At 41.8% G+C, this 27620-nt stretch overlaps 1 protein-coding gene across 1 annotated transcript in view; it reads right to left on the bottom strand.

Moving 5' to 3' along the window:
• The window catches only part of MAP3K13 (mitogen-activated protein kinase kinase kinase 13), a 46685-nt gene continuing 19065 nt past the window's right edge, over window positions 1–27620 (bottom strand). Inside the window, exons 4-13 of the mRNA XM_060150220.1 lie at window positions 24512–24670; window positions 22494–22652; window positions 21789–21897; window positions 13203–13312; window positions 12326–12442; window positions 11502–11639; window positions 6614–7400; window positions 4104–4174; window positions 1085–1382; window positions 1–237 (exon numbers count right to left, since the gene is read on the bottom strand). Coding sequence (XP_060006203.1) covers window positions 136–237; window positions 1085–1382; window positions 4104–4174; window positions 6614–7400; window positions 11502–11639; window positions 12326–12442; window positions 13203–13312; window positions 21789–21897; window positions 22494–22652; window positions 24512–24670 — 2050 coding nt within the window. The 3' untranslated portion in view covers window positions 1–135. The remainder of the gene's footprint in view (window positions 238–1084; window positions 1383–4103; window positions 4175–6613; window positions 7401–11501; window positions 11640–12325; window positions 12443–13202; window positions 13313–21788; window positions 21898–22493; window positions 22653–24511; window positions 24671–27620) is intronic.

The raw sequence follows: 27620 nt of genomic DNA, 5'->3' as shown, positions 1-27620 counted from the left end.
ACGTCTAGGGGTAAGAAAGATGGGGCAGCTCTCTTCCCAGACAAAAAAGCAGGGAGAGAGTGGGAAGAGTCTGGGGGTGGGATGGATGTGAAATGCCAGTATAGTCATGAGATCTTCAGGGTAGGTATTCTTTCATTACCAAGTAGCAGAGCTGTAGTGTTTATTGGTCCTAACTGTGGCATCAGAACGCTCCCCATCTGAAGAGTCACAGTCCGATTCTTCAAACTGCATAGGATTCTGCAAAGTCAAGACAACATAAGACCTTAATTCCTTTCTGCAATCACTCAGTAAACATATTTTGAGCACCTCTCATGTGACAGGCGCTGTGCTGGGTTGCTCGCTAAGATAAAGGAGATCAGGTCCTGTCCTTGTGGGGTTTACGGAGAAAGAAGACATATAAAGATGATGATGGCAATTATGACGAAGGTGATGACAGTGATAACAGTGCCCCCAAAGCCCTACATATATTGTTTACTATGTCCCAGGCACTGCTGTAAGTGCTTTAACATCTATTAATCCACTCAATCCTCACAACAACCCTATGAAATAGGGGCTGTTATCATACCCATTTTACAGATAAGGGAACTGACCTACAGCGAGGTTAAGTGGCTTACCCAATGTCACACAGTGAGTTAGTGGAAAGGCTGAGATTTGCATCTAGGCAGTCAGATTTCAGGGTCTACACTTCCAACCACTATGCTATCGTGCCTCTCAGAAGGCAGTACCGTCTGTGAACTAAAGTGTTACATGTGCTCTGATAGCATGTAGGGGCTGGTGGGGACACAGAGGAGGGAAGCTCACACCCTTAACCAGGTTGGGAGATGGGGTCGGAAGTGATGCTTGAGTGAAATCTTGGAATGAAGGGTTCCTGAGCAGTTCCGTGTCTGTGCTTCCTTTGGGAGAACTGCCCCCATTCTGGGGGGACTCTGTTATCTCTGTACTTCTACTGACTTCATGGAGGCAGTTGTTTTATCTTATATACTAGACGATGATTGTAAAGGCCCTAAGGACTTGAGCATGTTCTAACCCAAAGAGCTCCAGGAAGGGAAGAGTGATGAGAGGAGAAGGGAGGAGAACCCCCCACCTCATAGCCACGGTCCTCCGCACACAGCTTGCCCAGAGACATCTGCGTCTTCACACGGCGCACAGCACACTCCTTGTCAGACAGCCCGTCTGAATGCGAGGATATCTCAATGGGGATCTCTGGCGTCTGGGACAGCAGGTCATCTAGCTTCTCTGCCAGGCGGTCTTCGAGTTTATCCACTAACTCCTCAGGGCTGTTTGAGTGGTCACTGGTATTTCCTTCCTCTCCGTCAGACACAGAGAAATTCTCAGAGCTAAAGGTTGAATATGACTGGCAGCTGCTGATACAGCGATGGGGCCTAGAACCACAAAGAACCAGAGGAACTTAGTCCCAGGAACGGCTACTTTCCTTTTTTTTTTTTGGCATGCCCCGGGATCTTAGTTCCCTGACCAGGGATCGAACCCACGCCCCCTGCAGTGGAAGCGTGGAATCTTAACCACTGGATCGCCAGGGAAGTCCTTACTTTCCTTTCCTTGTCTGTCAGTCGCAGCCTTGGTGGGAGGTGATCTAGTTCTTTTTTCCTGCCCCTGAGGGAGAGTCAAATCCCAAAAGGTAGAAACTGTTTCAAGCAACAGAGAGAGAAATCTGAGCTCTGTTTGTTTTATATGTTTGTGTGGCTCCACACAACGCTCCAAAACTGATGGCTACCGCTGGTCTTTGAGAAAATCCGCTGGTCTAATGACACTGTGTACACCGGTGTGGTATGGAAACGTTCACATTGAGAGTGTGCTTCTTATACACAGAGAATCAACCCCCTAGGTTCTCAAGGGTGAAAGAGACTTTGGAGAGTCTCTGGTCTGACTCCTCTCCCAGAGGAGAAAACTGGAGGCAGAGAAGGGAAGTGACGTGTTCAAGGCCACACAGCAGAGCTGGGCTCGGGCCAGGTCTACTCATGTGCCACCATGTCCTTCCCTACCTGCCTGGGCATGGTGGGGCGTTTCTCATGGGGCAGAGCGGCCCAGAAGGCCGACCCCCAACAGAAATGTGCTTGGAAGGAACATTCACTCTGCAGCTGTGGGCGCTGCCCAGCCAGTTGCTGGCTCATTCCAGGTAACATCTGGGTTTAGCTCTGATGAGGCAAAGCTCCTGGGGTAGGGGGAGGGGATTTATGAAAGTTCCTCATTTCTTTTCCATTGTTTGCAAGAAGCCTAGTAAATAAGAATACTGTTAGCTTATGCTGACTTAACAAACAAAACAAATAAGAAAAAAGAAGACTGCCCTTTCCCTCTGTCATTGTCTGATCTTTCTGTATTTCTTAGTACAAAGCGATTTTGATGGCATATGATCTGAGTTTGGGTGATGGGCAGGCCAGGTGATGGGCTGGGGGCGGGGGTGGCATCAAGGACACATGAAAAGAGGCCAGATGGAGGAAGCCCATGTGGGAAACGGAAGTTAAAGTAGGACTCACACCTTCTCAAGGCTGGTAATCCAGGGGCTTCCCTGGTGGCACAGTGGTTAAGAATCCTCCTGCAAATGCAGGGAACACGGGTTCGAGCCTTGGTCCGGGAAGATCCCACATGTCGCGGAGCAACTAAGCCCCTGAACCACAACTACTGAGCCTGCGCGCCTAGAGCCTGTGTTCCGCGACAAGCCACTGCAATGAGAAGCCTGCGCACCGCAACTAGAGAAAGCCCACGTGCAGCAATGAAGATCCAACAAAGAAAGAGAGAAAGAGAGAAAGAAAGTCTGGTAATGCAGAAGGGAGACAGAGAGAAGAATGTTATAATATTAAAAGCAAAACCATGAGGTAAAACTAAAATTTTGCATCATAGCAAGAAAGAAAGGTGGGAAGCCATCAGGTGGGCTGAGTTAATGGTGGTCATAAGAACAAAAGCTGGAAGTAACATAATTGCGATGCCTGTAGAATGAGGTCAGAGGATGAAAAGACATTTTATTCGGGCTCAATGTCCCTGCATAGGAGAAAACACAGCGTCCAAGGAAACAACAAGACAGCAATGGCAATGTGATAGGAATAGCTCAGGGGATGAGGACAGATTTCAATTTTGTGTACAGCATAGGCACCCGGAGTACAATTTACCAAAGTACTAGAAGTCCCTTGGTTTTAGGAAATTCCTGGTTCTGGGTAGGTACACAAACCTTCCCGGGGGATTCTTAAAGGCTTCCTCTTCAAAAACAGATGCCTAGTAGCAGAAAAGGCCTCCTGGGAGGAAAACTACCTTCCATACTTCTACAAAAGGGCAGCTCTTAATTCTAGAAATGAGGGGTGTGGTCCTTCTTTAGTCCTATAAGCAAAGTTATTATTGCTGGCTAGGCAGGAAGCTATTTCTAAGGATGGGTGGAAGGAGGACTCGACTCATTTAATTATACTTAATTTGAGGTATAAAACCCAAGGCATGGAGAGTGCTATGGATTTAATTGCATCCTCCCAAAATTCATATGTTGAAGCCTTACCTACAATGTGACTGAATCTGGAGAGAGGGTCTTTAAGAGGTAATTAAGGTTAAATGAGGTCATATGGGTGGGGCCCTAATCTGACAGGCCTGTGGCCTTATAAGATGAAGCTCTCTCTCTCTCTCCCCCACCATGTGAGGACACAGCAAGAAGGCTGCTGTCTGCAAGCCAGGAAGAGAGTTCTCACCAGGAACCTTGAACTTGGACTTCCCAGCCTCCAGAAGTGGGATAAATAAATTTCCATTGTTTAAGTCACCCAGTCTGTGGTATTTTGTTATGGCAGCCTGAGCAGACTAATATAGGGAGGCACACTAGAAATCAGTAAAATTACCCATAAAACAGCACAGCCATCTCTCATAAACTGCCCACTATGTTGTCAATTATAACCTTGAATCCATATTTATTTTCCCCATCTTGCAGTTCCTATCTAGTGAATTTGGATAAACTAGAATCTGCTGTGCATAGCCAGCTGCCAAAATGGGCAATGGTAGGTTCCAACTTCCCTACAAGCTGGCTGTTAGAAAGCAGCCTGTGATCGAACCGGAGGGCAAACTCAGGATTTTCCCTGATTACACTGAAGGCAATCACATGTGTTTATTGGTTTTACCTCTGTCTTCGTGGAAATTCAACTTCACTATCTACTTCCCCTTCTTCCTCGTCAGAGGAGTCATCTCCACTCTGAGGAGAACAAGGAGGGAAGAGTCTTATTTCTCTTTCTCTCTCTCTCTTACACACACACACACACACGCACACAGTCCCTGTAAAAGATTTAATTTTCATCGAAGACATTGAGTGGTAGCTTGCTGTCATTTTTAAACATATATCTCTTCATTCATTTAGCAACTTTCCCTGGGTGTCCATGATGAAAGGCCCTGAACTTGAAGAGGGGAAACTGGAGAAGAGGTCTTGGATTTTGGGGTGGTGTCTTGTAACCATTGTCACTTGTGGTTCTAGGCTCTGATATAGAGACTCCAATAAGAGGTGATCTTTTAGTTCTTCAAAGCCCAACAACTACTTTTTCCCCTTTTATGTACCAATCACCTTTTCACTAATATTATAGTTATTATGCTTACATTATCTCTACAACTAAGACATACATTATTTAGGGTCAGACCCCATCTTGTTGTACTGTATTCCTCCTCCACCATTAATACAACACTGCATACAAGGCAGGTGCTTAGCACATGACTGAGTCAGCATGTGGGCACAGACAAGAGAACTCTGGTTGGGACATCTGAGGCCTCATCATTGCTGGGGCTCTGTGGTTGATCTGGAAGGGTGGGTAAGTGTCCCATCTGAGAACATGATCTTCCCTGTGAGGGAAGTTTCCATTTCCCTTCCAGGGCATAGGAACAGCCCCACTTCAGATCAACTGCCATTAATGCACGGGATTACTACAATCCCTTGTGAGGTGGGTAAGTGGGTCCAAATAACTGTACCAAAAATTGAGGATAATTTACCTTTAAAGTCATTTCTGACAATCCATCACTTTTACCCATTTGTATTCTGATGTGCTTTTTTGCGTAGGAAAGACAGGGATGGAGTTATCCTGACTGTGGAGATGAGCACTTCCCCCTAGAAGACCCGTGGGAGTGTATCTCAGCAGAGAGAAGTTAAGCTGCTCTGTGGGAGTGTGGTTTTAGTGAGGCCAAAAGTAGAAGGGGTGTGTTCCGTGGCCTGCAGACCCACGGATGCCTCAAAATGGCATCAGGATGGTTCAAAGATACATGTTACTTGGGAGGGGACGGGGGAATTGCTAAAGGGTGCAGGGTTTCTTTTTGGGGTGATGGAAATATTCTAAAATTGGTTGTGGTGATGGCTGCACAACTCGAGAGAAAGAACTGAGTTATACACTTTAAATGGGAGAACTGTGTGGTATGTGAATTGTATCTCAATAAAGTTGTTACGAAAAAATTATGTTATTGGCTTTAGGGGTCAGAGGAGCAAAGACTGACTTAGCCCAAATCCACTGCACTACCTGAAACACAATTTATTTCTGGGAAAGCTCAGTCAATAGCAGCACTGTATGCGGAGGAAGAAATACAGTTCTGAGACAGTGGCCTTCAGCTTCAACTTCATTTCTAGTAAATGTCTAGCTGACCAAAACATCCTCATTTACATTTTAGACATTTTCATTCCTTCAACTGAACTTCTGATAACGATGATGATATGAAACAGTAGTTAGAATTGAGTGGGTGTTTTCTCTGTGCTAAATACTTTTCATACATAGTGTTATTTTTAACACATTAGCAAGATGAGCTCACATTTTTGGAAGGTTGCTACGTGCCAGGTCCTGTTCTAAATGCTTTATATGTATTAACTCATTTAATCTTCACATCGACCAATGAGACAGGGTCCACTATTAGCCCCATTTCATAGATTAGAAACCAGTGTTCATAAAGGTAATAAGTGGAAGAGCCTGGCTTTGAACTCAGGTCTGACTCCCAAGTTTGGGCTCTTACCCACAAGGGAGGAGAGGTAGCCCGCCTCCCAGCTAATAAACCACAGGCAGCCAGTGGGCGAGGAACAGGTTTCAGTGACTGAGAACCAGCTGGATCATGACGGTTATTAATTAAGGCGATACTGTGAAGAAAGCTAGTTCCATGGGGGATTAATAGATGTTATCTTAAAAAGGCAATACGGTCACATAGGTGAGGGAAGTGCTGGATTAAACAAGGTTATTGCATGATTTCTCAAAGCCTAGGATTTGTTAACGTGAGCTTAGGAAGCTCCAAGAGGGGACAGAGAATACTGTTTCCCAAACATGTTTTATAACGGGAGCCTTCCTTCTTGCTACATCCCTTAGGACTAGGCTAGAGTAGCAGATTCCAAACTATTTTGATGACATGTTGCTAACATATGGCTATTTTTCATTGATAAATTATCTACATTTGAATCAGTCCCCTGATTCAGGAGTTTCCAAAGTGTACTCCTTAGTCCATCACTTAAGCAGTGTGGAAAGTATTAAAAGTAAATAAACTGCTATTTATGCTTTTGTTATCTCATCCTTTTACAAAATGCATATTTTTTATGTACGTTTTATACTGCATAGAATATGACAGGCTCTGACATTCCTTGAAGGCAGTGACACACACCGCGGCTGTCATCACACCTTACCTTCTGAAGGGGCCTTGTTTTTCGAGGTAGCGCTGGGGGGGTGATGTGATGAGAGGTGTTGAGGGATGATGCAGACCCACAGCCGCTGAATTCCTTTTCTTCCATTTTCTCAGAACCTTGGGCATTTTCCGAGAGGGGATTGTGTGCTGGTGGCTTGAAAAGGTTGGGGTTCCTCCCCACGGGCTTGGCAGAGGGGACGTCTACGGACCCATGCTGTTCTGGCCTGCGCTGGAGGCAGGGGTCATAGGGGTCAGCCTGACAACAGCCCCAGGGGCCAGCCTGGCCCTTGTCGGGCTCAGAACTTTTCCAGCAATCTGCTGCCACGGCCGTGGAGATGAGGTCAGGGCTGGAGCCAGGCATCTGTCTTTGAGCATGGCTGCTGAGTGGGCTCCGTAGGGCCGCCGCGGGGCCAAAATACCTCAGGTTGTTGGCGCAGGTTGCAACGTCCTGTCCGTGCATATCGAGTCTGGGACGGTGACTCTGAGACGTGGCAGGAGGGGGTTGCTGGTGTTGCTGCTGCAGAGGACTACGGTGATGGGGAGAAGGGTATTCGGACTGAGCCTGGTGCAGGTAAGTGGGATGGGGTGAATTTTCCCGGGCTGGCTGGCTTTTTAAGATCGCCGCAAAGTCACTATGGCTGCCTCGGCTACTCCCGCGGCGGTGGCGTGGTTTGCTCCGATATCGGCTCTTGCTGCTGGAGGTGGACATTTTGGGACTTCCGGACAAAGGGGATGCAGTGGGAGCCACTTCCACACTGGGGATACCTTCAGATCTCAACAGATCTGGCCTGGGAGAAAAGAACAGGTTTGGTTTTAAACACATGAAGACACATTCAAGTTTGGGGAAATGTATCCCAGGCCTTAAAGTACACATAATCTTTGGATCAGCAGTTACATACACAGGGATTTATCCAGTGGAGATAACGGATGTGCACAAAGATGTATGTTGGAAGATGTTATGTTAAAGCATTGTTTAAAATAGCAGAAAGCTAGAAACAACCTAATGTCCACTTACAGAGGATTCCCTTTATTCCTTCTGGATTTTATTCTGTGCTTCACTAGCTGAGTACTCAAACCCCTTTAAATTCTAATTTTACCCTACAGGCTTCTTGACCTCTTCCTCATAGTATCAGCTCTCAGCTTGGTGCCAATATGCCAAGGCACAGGCATGGGTGTTTGCTCACGATCAGAAATCTATCTGGTGATGGATCCCATGAGGGATCACAAAGGACAGAGGTCTGGGACCAGAGAAGGAAACCTCAGTTAATTAGACAAGAGGCTAAATGCAGGGAGTTTCGTCTAGACATGGTCCCCTTGAGGGCTGCTACTAAGTCATATCCACCTTTGCATGTGGAGGACACTAGCAAGGAGTCTTGCTCACAGTAGGTACTCAATAAATGTTTCAGGAAGGGGCCGAAGGAGGTGGCAGTAGAGGAGGGGGAATTAATAGAGAGCCCAGGAGGTTGCGTAGAGCCAGTAAGAGAAGGGCTCATGTCGAACGACCTGGTATTCTACCGTGTTCCTAAAGGGAGGAGGGCCTCTCTCAGCCCACTGAGCTAGTCACGTGGCTCATGTGCAGGAGGAACCCAGAGCCTGCAGGTAAACCTTACACACACCAACACCAAGGCACACAGGCAACCAATAAATGATTTCTAAACTGAAGAACTGATTCAGGGCAGAGACTCTAGGATGCCAGGTAGTATCGCTACCTCCTTCCTCCCAAAGAGTAGCCCCACCCTTCTTTCGGACCAGACAGACACAAATCAGCTGGAGATTTCAGAGCTGGAGGGTCCAAACTCTTTTTTTTTTTTTTTTAAAAAAACAACAGAATCCTTTACTCAAATGAATTATGAGAAACCCAATATATAAAAGAGATACAGTAAGAGAACAGATTGGTGGCTGCCAGAGGTGGGGGTGGGAATAGGGGGTGGGCGATATGGGTGAAGGGGGTCAAAGGTACAAACTTCCAATTATGATATAAATAAGTCATGGGATGTAATGTACAGCATGGTAACTATAGTTAATAATACTGTATTGGATATTTGAAATTTGCTAAGAGAGTACATCTTAAAAGTTCTCGTCACAAGGAAAAAAAATTTGTAGCTGTGTGTGGTGATAGATGTTAACCAAACTTATTTTGGTGATCATTTTGTAATATACACATATGTTGAATCATTATGTTGTACACCTGAAATTAATATAATGTTATATGTCAATTATATCTTAAAAAACCCAAACCCAGATATAGTAGAACAGCTGAAGAGAGGAGGGAGAGCAGAAGCCCCTCCCATGGGGCTCCCCCTCCTTGTCCTCTCTACCCCTGCAGTGGCCTCAGAGACACCTCTATTCAGGCCCTAGGGGGTCCCAGACCTTGTAAGGAAACCACAGATGCAGTCCTGCCTTCATCCTATGTGATGAAGAACCCAAACCCCAGCCAAAGTGGCTCCTGGTCTCACAGCTCATTACTATTAGAACCCAGACAAGAAGTCTCTCCTACTTGACAGTCTGGCTTGTTGGACGTCAGAATACAGCTTGAAGGTGCGTACAAATCACTTGGGAGCTTGTTGAAATGACTGCACGGGTCTGGGATGGGGCCTAAGAGCCTGCATTTAGCAGCCACGCTCTCAGATGATGCTGAACTAAGGACTACAGTTTGAAGAGGCTCACAGGAAATCAGTAGGCATCCGGCAATAGGAGATGGGTTTTTCTTCTCTTTCAGGAGAAGTTCAGTTAAAGGCTTGTCTTAGCACAGAAGTTCCAGGTATAATTGGTTTATGATGAGGCGGGTAGGGTACTGTGCTGCTGTCAGCATCTTCCTGTCTCAGAGTCACAGCTTTGTGGTCAGCTGGCCAACTTGTGGCACAGAAGGCATCTGGATCGAGGAGGTCCTGGGGCTTTTTATTGAGGAAAGAGAGCCCTCCAAGGCCCAGTTAGGGCATCTATCAATACTTACACAGTAACTGGCTATGGCGGGATCTAAAAGAAAGCTAAGGTGAGAGTGCCATTAAGTCAGGTAAAGGCTGTGTTTATTGAACCTGGCAGTGCAAAACGCAAAGAATAACGCTGAGACAGTGCTTCACAGTTGACAAAGCAATTTACAATATATAAAACACAAGTTTCCTACCATTACAATATCCATGTTACAGATGAGGGCACTGAGGGATCAGAGGGTAACTTAGCTGGCTTGTGTCTCTCACAAAGCTAGTAAATGGCAAAACTCACAACTTGAAGCCAAGTTTTTGGACACCGAGAAATAGTTCTTCCTCCATTCCAAGCTTCTCCATATTATGAAGTATTTAGATTACCTTATTAGACTATACTCACTTGTGATGGGCTTGGTGGATCCATCACTGAACTCCGACTCTCTTTTCAGTCCCTAACTAAATGCAAACTGAAACCAAGGCTAAAGGATAGTGGATGGTTTCTCCTCTCTGATCGCCTCAGTGGGCATTGGCCTTCTGACTCCATAATCACTGGACTGTCCAAGTAATCTGAAACATAAATCTTTCACGGGGCAATCAACTGAAAGCATAACTCTCTGCAGCTCTAATACCTACTCCGGGTTACCTTTGCAGACAAGTTCAGCTCACTGACTAAGCATCTACTGGTGCTGTCAAACTCTTGCAAATGCATTTCTCACAGGCAAAATAAAAGTAAACACAAGCTCACACTGTGAAAAATTAAACAGTACTATTTTCTCCCAAAGTGCTCTTTGTTTTAACTGTCGGCAGACTGCAGGGAGGAGCCAGCAGGTGAAGTCTGTGCCTCGTTTGTACACCAAAAGAAGAGAGGTGCTGGGATTCCTGGAAGGTTTTGCCGGGTGCCAACTGAAAACAGTTTCTCAGAGCTTGACCAGAAGATGGTCAGTAAAAGCAAAACTGGAATGAATCCATGTAGTTATCCCTCAGTAGTTTAGATTTATGTTAGTCATGCTGTGCTGGAATGGTCACTGTTCTGAAAGCCTTAAAATACACGCTTGGTTTGCATTTTCTCACTGTCTTTATTCTTCCTGCATTTAGCTCAAGTCTCACTGCTGGGTCTACAGCCCAGGTTAAGGGATATTTCCTTCTTTTGCTTTAATTTAGGATAGGGTCAACTCTCTATTCCTTGGGAGGAATGAGGCTCTAGCAGAGTCTGGTAATAAAAACTGACTGGAAGAGCATTCTAAAATTAAACTAATATAAGGAAAATGTGTTATAATTAGGGGAAAGGGCATCTTTTAAAACAATTAAAAAACCCATTTTTTTTGAGCAACTATGATTTCCTAGGTGATTTCACACGTTGTCTTATTTAAACCTCATGAAAGTTCCACACAGGAGTGGGATGAGGGGAACTATATGGTTAGACACAGGTACTTATCAAAGTGCCTGCTTTTGTTTTTGGTGGTAGATTTACAGGCACTTATTACATTATTAAAAAGAACTAACTAAATGAATAAATAAAAGTGGGACATGCGTGGACCAATGTTGCATAAATCAAGAATTATGGTGAACTCAATTCTGTGCACTAGGGGTCAAAAAAAGAAAAAGAAATCTCACGTGCTATAGTTTCACCGTTTTACCCATGGGGTTGAGAGTGGTCAAGTGACATGATCCAAATCACACAGCTTCTAATAGGCAGAGCCAGGATTTGAATCCAGGTCTGTTTGGCCCCCAGTTCATTTCTCTTTTCATTATTCCATGCTAAGGTAATAAACATCAAAGCCTCAGACAGTAAAAACTAGATTCCTGGAGTCCATGACACACTCTCTCCCACCTGCCTAGGCCATATCTAGAGGCAAGTGCGCTGACGACGTGGTACCGTGTGGCCACACCCACCATCATCTGATCATGTATTTTAGGGGCATGTTTCCCCATTCATCTGAATATCAGGTCAGTACAGGTGCTCACCGCTTGGCCTGCATCCCAGGTCTGTGAGGCACACCTTTCTTCTTCATGAGTTTCTCCATGGCATTAGGGTGGATTATTGGACGGACAGGATGTCGTTTGTAGGTCCCAGGATACTTCTTCTCCACTGCTTGCTCACGCCTGAAGAATGAAAGAAAAAGCTATGTCTCATTCACCGCAGACAGAAAAGTTGGGCAGAATGTTTTCACAGGTTAACTCTACCCAGAGATTCTGGCCATACTTAACAGATACAGGCTATCTGAAGAATAGCAAGGCGGCTCTTCAGGTTAAAAAGGAAAAAAAAAAAATTCAAACTAACCTGACTTCATTTTTTTCTTCAGGTCGCAGATGGACTTGGAGGCCAACCCTCCTGTCCCCAACATGCCTCATGAGACACACAGCAGTGGCTGAAGTCCTACTTATTTTCAGCAGCTGCTGTTTTAGTCAGGACCCCAGGGTTTCTCACCATTCTCAGGAATACCCTGAACCACTTGCAGCAGCTGCCTTACTTCCCCAGGGGGCAGTAAGCTCCCATGCATCCACACCAGGCTCTTCTGGAAATGAGGACCCCTTTCCTGAGCCATTCGGCAGGTTGAAGTGGCAAAGGCTTGTCAAGCGCATAGTCCCCTAGAACCAGCTCTGTGGCAGCTCCACTCAGCTGTAAGCCTCACCGGGACGGGGACCTGTGCCCGGCACGTGCCCTAAGGAATGCTGGGTGGATGAATAAAATAGCTGCCAGTTCTGAGTAGCAGCAACCTGGACGAGTAGTACATTTCAGCCAATGGATAGACCCAAATCAGTCAGGACACAGTGGTCTGGATACATACTTGATTAACTCCTTCTCCCGCATTTCTAGCTGCAGCATGATGGCACTCAATTCCATGTATAAATTATTAGCCCGCTCAAGTTTCCTCTCATAGTGCTCACGAATATCCAAAGCATGCCTATCAAAGAAAACACGGAAGCAGTGAAGCTGATGAATGTGAGGGAGAACTAAGGTCAGCTCTAATGAAACAAGAACAGGGTGGTTTATCTCAAAAGCACTTGCCCAAGGGCCCTCTAAATTTAAGACTCCCTTGTCTGATGCAAAGCCTCAGACAAGAGTGAGTGGGAGATGGGAAATCCAAGTTTTCCACTTAGTTGATTGTTAAGGGTCATATCCAGCCATATAGGATAGCCAGGAGGGCTACAGATAAAACTGAATGCAATTTATGTATAATGTACAGCCTTTGTGCAGTATTGGCAATATCTTAATAAGAATACAGTATAATATATGTTAAGGGAAATATGCAGTTAAAGCACGGTCACTCATCACTCATTTATACTTATCCACACTACAGATCCTGTCTAATCTAGTGGTTATCTGAGAACATGTGTTCTATCCCTTGACAGATTATGAGCCTCTTGAGGCCAGGGACTACATCTTATAAACTTCTGACCTTTCATGTTACCTAGGACAGCGGCTGAATAAACAAATAGCATTGCTCCAGGAATCTTTGTTGCAGAGATATAATAAAGGAGGATAACAGGTGGGGGGGGAGACGATAAAAAAGTGATATAAGGGAGGACCAACTTTTAAAGAGAATAACAATAACCAGCAGAAGTGCAAGGTGTGTAGAAAATGAAGTGATTCACAGCAAGGGTTCCTGCTAATATCTGAAGACCTGGGAATGAGAAGAGGTGAAGTAGGAGACATCAGCTGACCTGAGCTCTTCTCTGCGCCTTCGAATCAGTTCTTCATCTAATCGGTGGATACAAGTTCCTTCACTTTTGATCTTCTCAAAGTGTTTTTTTACTTCTTCTCTCCATTCAGCCTAGGCAAGGACAAATTAGATTTTGTTAATAGTCCAGGAGTTTTAATCCCTGATATAACCATAGGATCATGTACAAGATTTTCCCCCCTGTATGCTTCTACTAAAGAGCCTTATAGAATAGATGTTCAATAAATGTTATTTGATAGCAAAATATCTCATGCTAGTGTATCTGCATACCCCACCCCACTCCTCACCCCATTTTCTGTATGTAGTCCAGTACTCAAAGACAGTCAGTGCTGTCTTTTCTAATTTTCTTTCAGTACTAACCAAAAGAAACATCACAGCTGGCATGCTAGCCATCATCTCTGGAACAAAAGAGCTCAATTTTAAGTCAGGATGGTGGCTGAGAGAGCCTGGCTAGAAAGAACAGCTCTGATAACCATATGGTACAAGCATGTGTCAGTGACAATATGATTGTCTTTACATTTGGACCAGAATTCCTCCTAGGCTTTGTTTATGAAAATATCTTGAGAAAATATTTGGAATAGAAGATCCAAGGGGCAAGAACAGCAGGAGATGGGGATAAAAATATGGGGAATTATACGGGAATTTGGAGGTGGGGGAAAGAAAAGAAAAGAGAGAAGGGGAAGGAGGAGAAAGAGCACGGCCAAACATTTTAGTAGTTTGACAAAAATTTTAGGAGAGGGATGGATATCTAATGTGTGATTTAAGTTGTTCAAAATGTAAGCCTCTTCCAATTTCCTAAACCTTTAGTAAAGCCTCTGACATTCACCTTGACTTTGGAAGAGTGTTCTTATTTGTTTTGTTTTTTTAAATCAAGGAAATGTGCTGAACTTCATGCTTAGGTCAAAGACAGGAAAAAGATAAAGGAACAACCAAAAGATGGCAGGAATGGGGGCCCAAGCAAACAGAGTCAAAGTGTCCATGAAATTATAAATCTCCCAGGAATTCACAGAAGTATTAAAAAGGACATTGGACTTTCCATAGGGCATTGAATTTCAGACCAATTTATCTAAATTTTAGGAGGTAGGAACATCTCTGCAGGAATATAGTCTACAGACCATTTCTAGAAAAGCAGCTAAAGGAGACGCTTCCTCAAATTATGTACACACTACTATCCCAAGAAGCTAATGAGATGATCTAAAATAATTTCTAGTGAAGGCTAGATATGTAACCAAATGTTTCTAATTGTATCATCTTCTTCTAGAGCTATTCTATTACTTTCAGATTCATGTTAAAAATGATCTCTCTAGATCATGGAAGAAGTTATGCTTAAGTAGTTGTTACAGAAGTTACAGAAGTTAAGTAGAAGTTACAGAAGTTTCTCCCCAAATTTGCTGTTTCTCGTTTTTTAAAAAAGTCTTGATTGAATTTGCTACAATATTGCTTCTGTTTTACATTTTGGTTTTTTGGCTGGGAGGCATGTGGGATCTTACTCCCCAACCAGGGATCGAACCCACACCCCCTGCACTGGAAGGCAAAGGCTCAACCACTGGACCGCCGGGGAAGTCCTTCATTTATTTTTATAGAGGAAATAATATTGCAATTATTTAGAAAGTGGTCATCCTACTTATCTGTTTATAATACGTTAGATCTTCACATATATATATGTTGACTGACCATTGGGGAGAGATTTCTGTTAGTTGACTTTCGGGCATCAAACCTGACAGCCAACGTCATCAAAGAGCGGAGCTCTAGAATGCACTGTCCATTGTTTGGTAACAGTCTTTGACTGTATCTAAGCAGTAAATGCAGGTTTGGCTGAGCCCCAGGTAATGCTGTTCTCTCAGCCATCAGATCAAAGTCATGAAGTAGGAAGAGCATTTGAGCTTTAAGAGGCCAAAGATGAAAATCAAGAGTTGTTGGACCTAAGAAGGATAAGGGAGAGGGCCAAATGTGGGCCTTAAAGCATCCTCTTTTGTGAAAAACATGTCAGTAGATTCTACTCCAGCACTTAAAGAAGGGACCAGGAAAAGGAATACCTCCCTCTGGCAGTGAGGAATCAGATATCACAGATCGGATTTTTTAAATTCTAGAGGAAATAAACCTCCTGACGTCTAGCTTATGGGAATGCGAAACTTAAAGAAAACCTTCTCAAGATTGAAACTTATTAAGAAAGTAGATTTCCCAAAAGAAGTTCCCTCTGTGGGAAAACACCAGGTACTGATTAATAATGTGTTTTCCCCAAAGGTACTGTGTTACAGGTAGATGTTAATTTTGGAGTTCCATCACTATACTTAGAATCTTTATGTAATAGGAGTTCCAATTTGCACTTAATCTGCAATTTAGACATTTCTGGGCATAACTAAGAAATGGAGGTGGGCAGGCTGAAGCCAATTTGCACAGAGATTAAGGAGTCTATGAAAGAAAATATGAGGGAAGAAGGAATCCTGTGTGATCTTGACCTATAACAAAGCCATCAACATAGGAGTGGAGAGGCATTTCCCATTTGTTCCACTAATATCTGTAAAATTTTGGGCCATAATCAGCACTATTCTGTGACCTTTAACAAAATGTAACTCAACAGGGAAAGGAACAATTCATTGCATAAACAGAACAATGTGCAACTTTGGAATATGGAGAGGTCCAGAGCTTCTCCATAAAATAGCAGCTCCTGGTGGGTGATGGCAGTGCCTTAAGGATACGGCAGCATCCACTGGATGCCAGCTGGGGACTACAGCCTTTCAGCAGAAAACAGTACTAACCAATAAAGTAATACCCAGCAGATGCTTGGTGGAAGAGTACTGTTCCAGCCAGAGTCACTGGAAAGTAGGGCAGACATTAATATGAGGCTGTTTGAGATCCCTCCGACTCGTTACTGGGGATTCCCCCAAACTGCATGTAAGGTGGAGGGAGGGAGTACGGAGTGCTTCACAAGGTACTTAAGTCCTGTGTAAGCAGGTAAGGGAAAAATACAGTGACAGTTGGGTTACTGTCATGAATGGAATCCTCTTTATAACCCACATAAGGCCTGGGAAAGGCTGTAACATCTAGAAGGTTTTTGTCTTCTCCAGTCTTTCAGTTATTCAATCAGTAGACTGAAGCTCTTGTACCCAAACCTTGCTTCTCTTCTCTCTCATAATATGTGTCAAAATGAAGCTGAACTAATACATCAATGGATAAATAAAATAGGGTATATCCATACAGTAGAATATTATTTAGTCATAAAAAGGAATGAAGTTGTGACATATGCTACAAAATAGATAAACCTTGAAAACATGCTAAATGAAACCAACCTGACACAAAAAGACAACTACTGTATGATTCTACTTCCATGAAATATCTAGAATAGGCAAATTCATAGAGATAGAAAGTAGAACAGAGATTACCAGGGGCTGTGGGGGAAGACAGAATGGGAAGTTATTGCTTAATGAGGTAGTGAGAAATTTTGAAAATAGATAATGGTGACAGTTTTATAACATTGTGAATGTAATTTATGCCACTGAACTGTATATTTAAAAATGGTTAAAATGGCAAATTATATATATATTTTACCACAATTTTTATAAAGTAAAAAAAGAAGTTGAGCCAGCTCCAGCCTAGCTTGAGGAATAGAGAAGCAGGATGTTGAGGGGCTAAGTAGTGGGAAAACATAGATTCTGAGTCAGAAAGGTCTTAGAGGTTGTCAAGTCCAAATCTTGATTGGCATGAGTCCTCTTTACTGTCTCCCCACGTAAGTGCCCAGCTTGTGCCTAAGCGCCTACTTGCTCATGATGAAATTACTCTTCTTTAAAATTTATTTATTTTATTTATTTTTATTTTTGGCTGTGTTGGGTGTCCGTTTCTGTGCGAGGGCTTTCTCTAGCTGCGGCGAGTGGGGGCCACTCTTCATCGCGGTGCGTGGGCCTCTCACTATCGTGGCCTCTCTTGTTGCGGAGCACAGGCTCCAGACACACAGGCTCAGTAGTTGTGGCTCACGAGCCTAGTTGCTCCGCGGCATGTGGAATCTTCCCAGACCAGGGCTCGAACCCGTGTTCCTGCATTGGCAGGCAGATTCTCAACCACTGCGCCAGGGAAGCCCCCAATGAAATTACTCTTAAGGTAGAAGAGCCTGTCCCTATAATGAGCTATCTGTCTGCAACTCCCAGCCCCTGAATTTCTGGGTGGTCATGGTGGCACTCAAAAGGAAACTAGAATGGTGCAAAGACAGAGGGTTGTGAAAGAGCTCGGAAGCAGGGCACGTGACGTACCTAGCAGCTGGGATCTGGGACCAGGCTAAAATGTTTTCTAAAAACTCATACCAAATGTAATTGAATACCAGGAGCAATAATTGCCTACTTGGAGAAATGGGTTATTGTCTAGGAATGAAGCAATAGCTTTGGCAGAATCTAATATTGTACTGAAATTGGTTGCTTTGTTCATCTGTTCTATATATGCTGTTTCCTTATACATGTGCTGTTGATGAGAAACAGATGAAGCATTTTCTCTCAGGAAGGCGTCAGCTGGGCTCTTGTCAGCACTCTTGACTGACAGTTCTGGGGGAAGGTGGCGACCAACAGCTAATAACCATTGATGGATGACTGATGAGGAAAGGGTTTGGTCAGCAGGCAGGAGGCAAGGCCGCAGGTATAAAAGTGCTATCGAAAAGCAAAACTATGTGCTAAAAAACTAGTTCTTGTCCATTGAGGGAGGATAAAGTCAAAAGACAATTAATTCCTATTTAATTGTGGAATTAAATAGGAATTTAATTTAAATAGGAATTTAATTGTGGATGGAACTCCCTAGCTGCCATCTTATCCATCTCAGGAGTTCATCAGAAAAAGTACCCAGAATCTCTACCGTGGCATATACTCAGCAATAAAAGGAATGAACTATTGATATGTACCACAACATGGACAAATCTCAAATGCATTATGCTAAGTGAACGAAGACAGGCACAAAAGCCTACATATCATATTATTCCATTTATATGACATTCTGGAAAATACAAAACCATAGGAATAGAAGACAGATATCTTTTTAGCAAGGACTGGGGCTGGGAGGAAGGGACTGGATACAAAAGGACGTGGAGAAAATTGGAATGATGAAAATATTCTGTATCTTGTTTGTGGTGTATATATTTGCCAAAACACATCAAATTGTACAAGTAGAAAGGATGTATTTTATGTTTGTAGATTATACAGAATAATGTGACTTAAAAAAACTCTCAATCTTAAATTCCCAATTAGAGTTTGAGATGTCCTAGGTAATTTTATTTCTAGCTTCCTATGTAACTTTTTCCTTTCTATAGTAGCAGCAAATACCAAGGACTTTAGTTATTAGATTTTTATAAACATGTCTGAGATATATGGCAGACATTGTTACATCTATTTTATATGTGGGAAAATAGAGGCCCAGTGGCATCCAATTACTCATCCACATTAATGGTGTAATGGTGACCAGAATCCAGGTCCCCAGACTCAAAGACCAGTGCTTCTCACATATATTAAATACCCATTCCTCAAATAGCAACCCATCTTCTTTATAATTAGCAACCAGTAAATAACCATTTTCCCATTTCTAAGAATAAAAACAAGGATAAATTGGTCTTAAAAAAAGAAGGAAAAAGTATCCAGAATGTAACACCTCCAAGGAGGCTTAATTTTTATAGCTTTGTGGGAGGTGAATAATAATCTCTTAACAATCAAACAGTTCTTTACAGTTTATAATGCACTTGCATGTTTATTATCTTATTTGATCCTCACCAAAACTCCACAAGGAAGGGAAGATATGGTTATCCTCACTGTTTAGATGAGTAAGCTGAGGTTTAGGGAAATTTAGTGACTTATCCAAGGTCACAGGACAGGGGTTTAGGCTCAAAATCTGTTACTTTTCCCAGTACCTCCCTCGTTAGTCCATAAATATTGGGTTGGCCAAAAATTTCGTTTGGGTTTTTCCGTAAGATGGGTTTTCATTCGGGAAAAACCCAAACGAACTTTTTGGCCAACCCAATACTTTATTATCATTAGCCAGAGATAGTCTGAATTTCAGACCCAGAAACAAATCAGCTTGTAAATACCCGAAAGATTTTAGGAACTAGCAAGGGTATTTTGAACTATTTAAGGAGAGGTAAAATTTTATGCTGGGAGAAAAATGTGGTAGAATGTATGAATATTAAAAGATGTCCAATGCACTGTTTTTCCTTTCTATTCCTTTTCCTCCCCTTCCTCTCCTTTTCATACTCTTGCTCTCAGAGAACCTTCTCTGAGTTTAATCTTAATGCTGCATAGATTAATAAAAGTGAATTTACACAAGTAAGGATACTAACTGCGGGGACTTAGTTGTACTACACAGTGTTTTATATATATGGTGGGTATTCAGAAAGTGTGGCGCTGGCTTCAGAAGTGATATTCTGGGAGCACACAAGTAGCATCTGTTTAGAATTTGATGTCTTCCAAGTATGTACAGTTATACTCTCAATGGCTTGTGGCTTAGTATTCTCACCAAAAATTGCTTTTCAGAATTGTGGTACGTATAGTTTTCTTGTAAAGGAAGCAACGCTGTGATTGTAACCATATCTTAAAGTCTGAAAAATTTCCTGGAGAGTACTCACTATTATTCTCTTTCATTTCACAAGAGGACTTAAGTCTTCTTCTTAACCAAAGAAAATATATGAAAGATTTCTAATCCAGTAACCAATACCTACATGTATTTTTATAGATAGGCAATAGTTTTAATAGTTCTAAGAGAATTTACCTGAATGCATATCAAAGAACATAGGAAATGTCATGAAGTTATCCTCTTATTTTCTCTAAAATCAAACACTTTACTTACATAAGAATCCCCCAGAAACACTAAAAAACTATAGGGGCAAGCCAGACTATTCAAAGACAGTGTGGGGAGAGCTAAGTTTGTGGGTCATAGCATGTTAGAACTTCAGGCAATAGAGGAAAGGTCTCTGATTTATTATTCCTTAGAAACTGCAAAGACCTTGTTCCTTAATTAAGATATTCCCCAATATCTGATGGGCGGAATATCTCTCTGTTTATCAGACACCAGAGAAGCAAGTACTCCAAGCCTCTGGTTGGGCCAGGTAATAAAGCATATTGGAGGACTTGTTTAACTCCCAGGGATGATGCCCCTCCCAGTCCAGTTGGCTTTCAATGCATACTTTCCTGGTAGGTAAACTCATCACCCATTGGAGTTGGGGGCTATTAGGAGTAGACTGAGACACTAATTGGTAATAATATTTCTTCTCTGAGAAGAAATTCTCTGAAAATGAATCTCTGAAATCATACTGGAAGTCAATGCAGAGATGGAATTCATCTTGCAAAAATTCATTTTGGAAAGTGAGAAGAAATTTCTTCTGTATGAGAAGAAATTAGGTAATACTATATTTAAAATTCTATAAGCATAAAGCTACAATTTAAGATCATCACAATTATTTCAAAAGCCATAGTTTCATCCCATTTTACTCCTTTTGCTATTGCCTGGGTCTGGTAGGGGTAAGTAAGGACCTCATGTATACTGATCCCTCACGACTCCCTATCCATCTTGACAGTGGTTAGACCACTGATCCTTATGCCATTTACAGCATTTTTATTTAATGGTCACAAATTTATCAGTAATGCACCCATGCCTTACAACATGTGACGGCAGATTCTCTTGTCAAGAGGTGAAATCTATTTCTCAATCTGGGTTAGCCCGTGACTTGCATTGGCCAATGAGACATTAGCAGCCACAATGCACACACAGGCTGGAAAGTCACGTGTGTGCTGGGGCTTGCTCTCTTGCTGCATTTGGTACCCTGAGCAGACCATGTGAACCAGCCCAAGTTAGCCTGCTGAAGGATAAGAAGCCACGTGGAGGAGAACAGAGGTGTTCTAGCTAATAGCCAGCTAATCGCTGGCCTTGTGAATGAGACCATCTGGAATCAGCCAGCCTCCCAGTCAACCTGGCAACTGACTGCAGACACGTGAGTGATCCCAAGTCAAAGCCAAATGAAGAACCGCCCAGCATAGATTACAAACCCACAGAATCATGAGCTAAACAACAGCTTATTGTTTTAAGCCATAAGTTTTGGGACTTATGCCAAAAGTAATGGAGCCATAAGTAATGGAGTAAAGGCTAACAGATACATTAAATTATATTTTATTTGGTGCTACTAGGTGACACACTTAAAGTTAGTGAAAAGCCTAATTTAATCAACGGGCTCTCTCTGGGATTTAATTTTCCTCCTCTGTACTTTAGCTTTTCTAACTTTATGGAAAGCAATATTTTCATGAAGGTCAGCAGTAATTCTAATTCAAATGTATGTACATACAGTTTTCATATCCTCTTTTCCTCTTTTCTCTCCAACAACTTCACCAGAACCCACTAGGAAGATGATATTTTAATACATGCTATCTTCAAATAAGAGAATAATATATGTTAAGGGCTTAAAAAACTCCAAAAATGTCATACGTGTGAGGTATCATTATTGTTTCACAATGAATAGAGTTATATAATTGCTATCAGAATCAGAATACCCTTACTCCTTCTCACTGAGAGTTTCCTGTCTCTGTTTAGCAGCACCTGGAACAGTTTCCAGACTTACCTGAGACTTGAAGTAAGTTTCTTGTGGGGTGGCAAGTACATCCGCAGATGCGATGTCTAAATGCATGAGTGTCTGCCGAAAAGAAGGTCGATTGCGAGGTTTACTCTGCCTAAAAGTTAAAAAAAAAAAAAAATAGCTTGTGCATTGGAGAAGTTGTGTCCAGGAGGATAAAGATTTTACTCTACTTTATAAAAAATATTTTTGACTCCATGTGTGGCTATGTCTCAGGCAGTTTTGATGTACTGAAGAGCAAAAGGAAAATGTAATTATGAGATACCTCTAATGATGAACTGGAAATGTCTAGGATCTGTTTTATAATAATTATCCCTTAGGACTGGTAAAGTAATGATAGCTATCATTTACTGAGGCCTACTATTTTAAGATATCACACCAAATTCTTTATTTATACCTTTTAATTAATCATAACACAACAACTCTATGAATAGGTGTTACCCCCATTTTACAGATGAGAAAACTGATACTTGGATGACATACCCAAAATTACACAGATAAAAAAGGGCAGAGCAAGTATTTGAATCCAAAGTTCTCAAATTCCAAGTCTCCTAGACTTTACACAAAGTAAGGTTATTCACTCCAAATACACGTTAGAGACTTCCTTGCAGTTTTAAATATAGTTTAGAGAGTTTTAAATATGGTTTTGAGGAAGAAGGTAAAAGAGAATATTGGGAGAAACATATTTCTTACCATGTCTGCTTCATAAGGATTTTGAATCCATCAGGGCAAGTGGAAGGAACTGGAAGGTGTAGGCTATTGCTTCCAACACCCCAAATAATGGCTGAAGAGTCTACATCTTTGTATGGGATCTCTCCTGTCAGCAGCTCCCAAAGCACCACTCCAAAAGACCTACAGTAGCACCGGGAACAAGTATAAAAGACATTTCAGAAAGACTGACTTGTATTTTAGTTATTCATTTATTAATATTCAATCGAATATATACCCAGTTTTAAAATTCTAATATTGTTATAGGAAAAATAGAAACAGCCAGGAAAACTCTGAAAAAGAAAATTAGTGAGGGGGTAACCAACACTATCAGATATTAAGACATACTATAAGGCTTCAATAATTAACACTGGTGATCAATAGTCAGCCAGAATATTGGAATGGAATAGAAATCCAGAAATAGACCCAAAACATATAGGAATTGAGTATATGAGAGAAGTGACATCTCACACCAGTGGGGAAAACTGATTATTCAATAAATGCTGTTGGGAGAATTGGGGAAACAAATTTACACTTCATCTTACATCAAGGTAAATTCTAAATGTATCAAAGATTTAAATGTGAGAAACGAAATCATAAAAATTGTCAAAGAACACATGGAAATTAAAAAAAAAGAATCTTAGAATGTTGAAATCTTTTCTAGTTAAGAAATCCAGAAGCCATAACAGGAGAGATTGATAAATCAAACTGCTTAAAAGAAAATCTTGCTGTGGAAAAAAACTTCTACCATAAGAAAAACAACAAAAGTGAAAAGTACCTATAATTTATATACACAAAAGGATAATCTCCTTAATATATAAAATACTCCTGTAAATTGATAAGAATAAAAGATCAGAAAGCTTAGTAAAGGATTAGAGTAGTTCACAAATAAGAAATTACAAATGGTTCATAAATATATGAAAAAATGTACAACCTTATTTATAGTATTAGAAGAGGAATGCAAATTAAAACTGCACATATGACACTTTGTTTACCTATATGGTTGGCAAAAAAATCCCAAAGTTTAACACATTTTATTGCTGAGACTGTAAAAACACTCTTACACATTTCTTTTGGGAACATAAATTGGTATAATCCTTAATAAGGACACTTTGGTAATAATTACCCAAATTACAAATGATCCCACATTTCTACTTTATCTTATTTACTCTAAAATTACATGCAATTTTAACATATGCTATTTTTTTGGTTTTAAGTCTAAAAGTTACTAGTAGCCAATATTAAGAATGGAAGAAAAACAACTATAGGGAAATATACCGGGGTTTTTGTTTTTGTTTTTTTTTGTTTTTTTTTCTGCCAGGCCATGCAGCATGCAGGATCTTAGTTCCCTGACCAGGGATTGAACCCGTGACCCCCATAGTGGAAGCGTGGAGTCCTAACCACTGGACCGCCAGGGAAGTCCCAAGGGAAATATACTGTTAATAGCAGAGATTTGTAACCTCAGAGGAAAAGTTAATAAAGATTAACTCCCCCTCCAAAAAAATAAAGCCCATCAGGGCTGTTTAATAAAAGGGCAAACAGTCCCATACACCTCAAATAGGTCTAAATCATATAACTGTATCACAAAGTACATCACTGATATACCCAATGATGGTCTGAGTCACCAAGAATAGGTAAACTTTGTTCAACATATTTTATTCAAGAAGGTGAAAATTATGTAGTATATTTCAGAAAGACTTTTATACTAAATGGCTATATAAAGTGAACTTTTAGTTTTCCAGAAAGTTCAGCATATTCTCTGGGAGTCCCCCAAACTGATGACTTACTGAATGGATATTCACCCTAATTCCTTCTCCCCCAATCCTTCTTACCAGGTGTGATGATCATGCTGGGTAGTACCTCAGATTATATGAGACTGAAATCAACCAGAAGTGAGTAATACTAAAGAATATTTTGGGAAAGTAGACGTGTTGAAAGAGGAAAGCGCTAACAGGGTGAAAGTGGGAACAGGCTTTCTGGTTGGCACAGATTGCACCACTCACCATATATCGACTTTTTCAGAGACAGGTTCATTCCGTATCACCTCTGGCGCCATCCATGCTACTGTGCCAGCGAAGGACATCTTGGTACTTTTATCACTAAGTTCCTTAGATGTACCAAAATCTGAAATTTTTACTGCATCTGTGTGAGTCACTAAAACACTTTAAAAAGAAATAAAGAAAACATCCAGATCGTTAGTATTAATGAAAATCACGACTAACTGTCAACTGAAGATTTTGTTTGCTGCCTCCTACCTTGCAGAATTCAGCTCTCGAGTTCCAGTACTACTGGGGCATTAGCTACACACCACAAACAGCATCATTCATACTTGTGAGGTAGCATAGCATAGTGGGCTTTCTACATCTGGTTTTATCCTGCCTCCACCACTGCTAACTGTGTGACCTTTGCCAATTACTTAATTCTTCTAAGACAGTTTTCTCATCTGCAAGATGGAGACAATTCAAGTCACAGTATCTTATCCACAATTCAAAAATCTCCAAAAATTCTTTATAAATATTTTTTCATATATATAAAGCAAACTCAACTTATCCCACTTTGTGCGACTGTCAAAGGTTTTGCTGCAGATTTATGAATGTGGCTGATCATAGGATGTGGCCCCAGACTTCGCTGGGGGTGTAAGGTAATGCCCTATGTTACATTTCTGAAATCATCTGACTCCAAGAGCTGTGGATGAGGGATTATGGGTCTGTAATAATGGTCTCATAGGATTTTCATTTGAACTAGATGAGGTAATATATGTAAAGCACCCATCTCCATAAACATTGGTTTTCATCCTTGCTGGTCTCAGACAACTCAACAGGAAAAACACTTCTTTTAAAACACTGTTTAAATGATGGCCAACTAAAATCATGCATGGCACCATGACACAAGGGATTCATTATTATAAAAGGCTAATAAGTATGCTGGGATTCCATTAATGTTGATAAGGAAAAGCAGGAATAAATTTAAGCTTAGGTAGATTCCACACAAGTCATGTTATACTTGTTACAGTGATCTGGGTTGTGACTTGGGGCAAACTTCTTTTGCTAGCCTTAAAGTGAATAAAATCTAGTACCAGTCAAATCCAGAGAATTAGCATCCACACACACTAGACTGAATTCACTTGAAATAACCTGTTTAGAACTTTAAAATGTAATGAGTTAGGGTTTCAGAGGCTTAATGATATACAGGCTTAATTTTAACAAGAAGTCTTAATACTCAAATAGTATCAGAATCGAGGCAGCTAGAAAACAGAAAACTTCTCAATCTATCTCCTTCCTCCTCTATGTGAACCAGGAACTTGACATTTGCCCCCCTCCCCGCCAATGTCAGATGGCTCTCTACCAAACAGTTCATTGCTTATGATTGCTTTAGAATACCTTCATCCATATCTTAACCCTGGTTTTGTACGTGACATATAAAATTTACATAATTTAGGAATTTTGATTTAATCATGTTAGTCTTGGTGAAAATGCATAAGGATTAAAATATCATGGGATATGTGAGATAACTGGAGAATTGCTGGTATCATATACGCTGAAAGTAAAAAAAGGTGATAAGCTCCTAGTAAGAAAAACACTAGAAGCTTCCTCTTCTGCCTCTTTTGTTCTGCTCATTATGGGACCTGTTAGTATGACAAGAGGGAAGAGCCATGGGAGGAGACTAGAAAAGATACAACGTTGGGACTTTCGTGAAGGCTTCTGAGACAAAGTTGGGGTCATACAGCCTAAGGATTTAATGTAGGTAATGAAATCTCTCTTTACAGCAGGTTGACCTTTGTCTTCTCAGTGTCAGCTTGGAACCCAAAGAGGCCAAGGCTGCTGGAGGTTCGGGATGGTACTGATAGCAGAGGGAAAGACTTACTAGATAACAAACTTATTGCTCTAATTTTTATTTTTTAAAAAGATTTATTTTATTTATTTATTTTAGGCTGCATCAGGTCTTAGTTGCAGCACTTGGATCTTCATTGAGGCACGTGGGATCTTTCGTTGCGGTGCGTGGGTATCTCTCTAGTTGTGGAGTCTGGGTTTTCTCCCTCTAGCTGTGGCACGCAGGCTCCAGGGCACGTGGGCTCTAGTTTGCGGCACGCAGGCTCTCTAGTTGAGGTGCACGAGCTCAGTAGTTGTGGTGCGCGGGCTCAGTTGCCCTGCGGTGTGTGGGATCTTAGTTCCCTGACCAAGGATCGAACCCGCGTCCCTTGCATTGTAAGGCGGATTCTTTACCACTGGACCACCAAGGAAGTGCCTGCTCTAATTTTTAAATGACAAGAGTTAAAGAGAGTAGCATGTGATTTACATATCCTAAAATTTCCTGAATTCTTCCTCTAAAATTAATTCTTCTTCTTTTTTTTTTTTTTTTTGGCCGCTCTGCCTGGCTTGCAGGATCTTAGCTCCCTGACCAGGGATTGAACCGGGGCAGTCACTGGACTGCCAGGGAATTTCCTAAAATTAATTCTTAAAGAGAACAAAGTGGTTAAGAAGGAGGCCATTCAAAGAGGTCTTTGGGGGCTTCCCTAGTGGCGCAGTGGTTGAGAGTCCGCCTGCAGATGCAGGGTACACGCGTTCGTGCCCCGGTCCGAGAAGATCCCACATGCCGCGGAGCGGCTGGGCCCGTAAGCCATGGCCGCTGAGCCTGCGTGTCCGGAGCCTGTGCTCTGCAACGGGAGAGGTCACAACGGTGAGAGGCCCGCGTACCGAAAAGAGGTCTTCGGCAAGTATTTTGTGTACTTCATGTGTATGCAGTGGATGACAAAAGCAACAGATTGTGTGAAAAATGTGAACAGAAGGAATGAACACTGTAATAAAGTTTATTTGCAAGTAAAGCAAGGAGAAGGTTGTTCAGTGAGCTAACGACTATAATAAACATTGTTGAGAACTATGGTGATAAATAAGAGCTGCTTTGAAGTTGATAATCAAGGATAGATTTGTATCTTCCATGGAGAAGAGGCAGGATTAATTGTGAATCCCTCATCTTCACATGATGAGGGAGAATGCAGTGGTCTGTGGGCTAAGTTCTGGGTTCAAGTCCTAGCTCCATGACTTTGGGCTCTGAGTTCTAGATTTTCTTATATAAAATGATAAAATGATATATGTTACATCTATTCCATACATT

Source organism: Lagenorhynchus albirostris, chromosome 5, assembly GCF_949774975.1.
Source record: "Lagenorhynchus albirostris chromosome 5, mLagAlb1.1, whole genome shotgun sequence".
Lineage (NCBI taxonomy): Eukaryota > Metazoa > Chordata > Mammalia > Artiodactyla > Delphinidae > Lagenorhynchus > Lagenorhynchus albirostris.
Note: the sequence above shows the minus strand (reverse complement) of the source record. Positions and strands in the feature narration are given on the sequence as shown.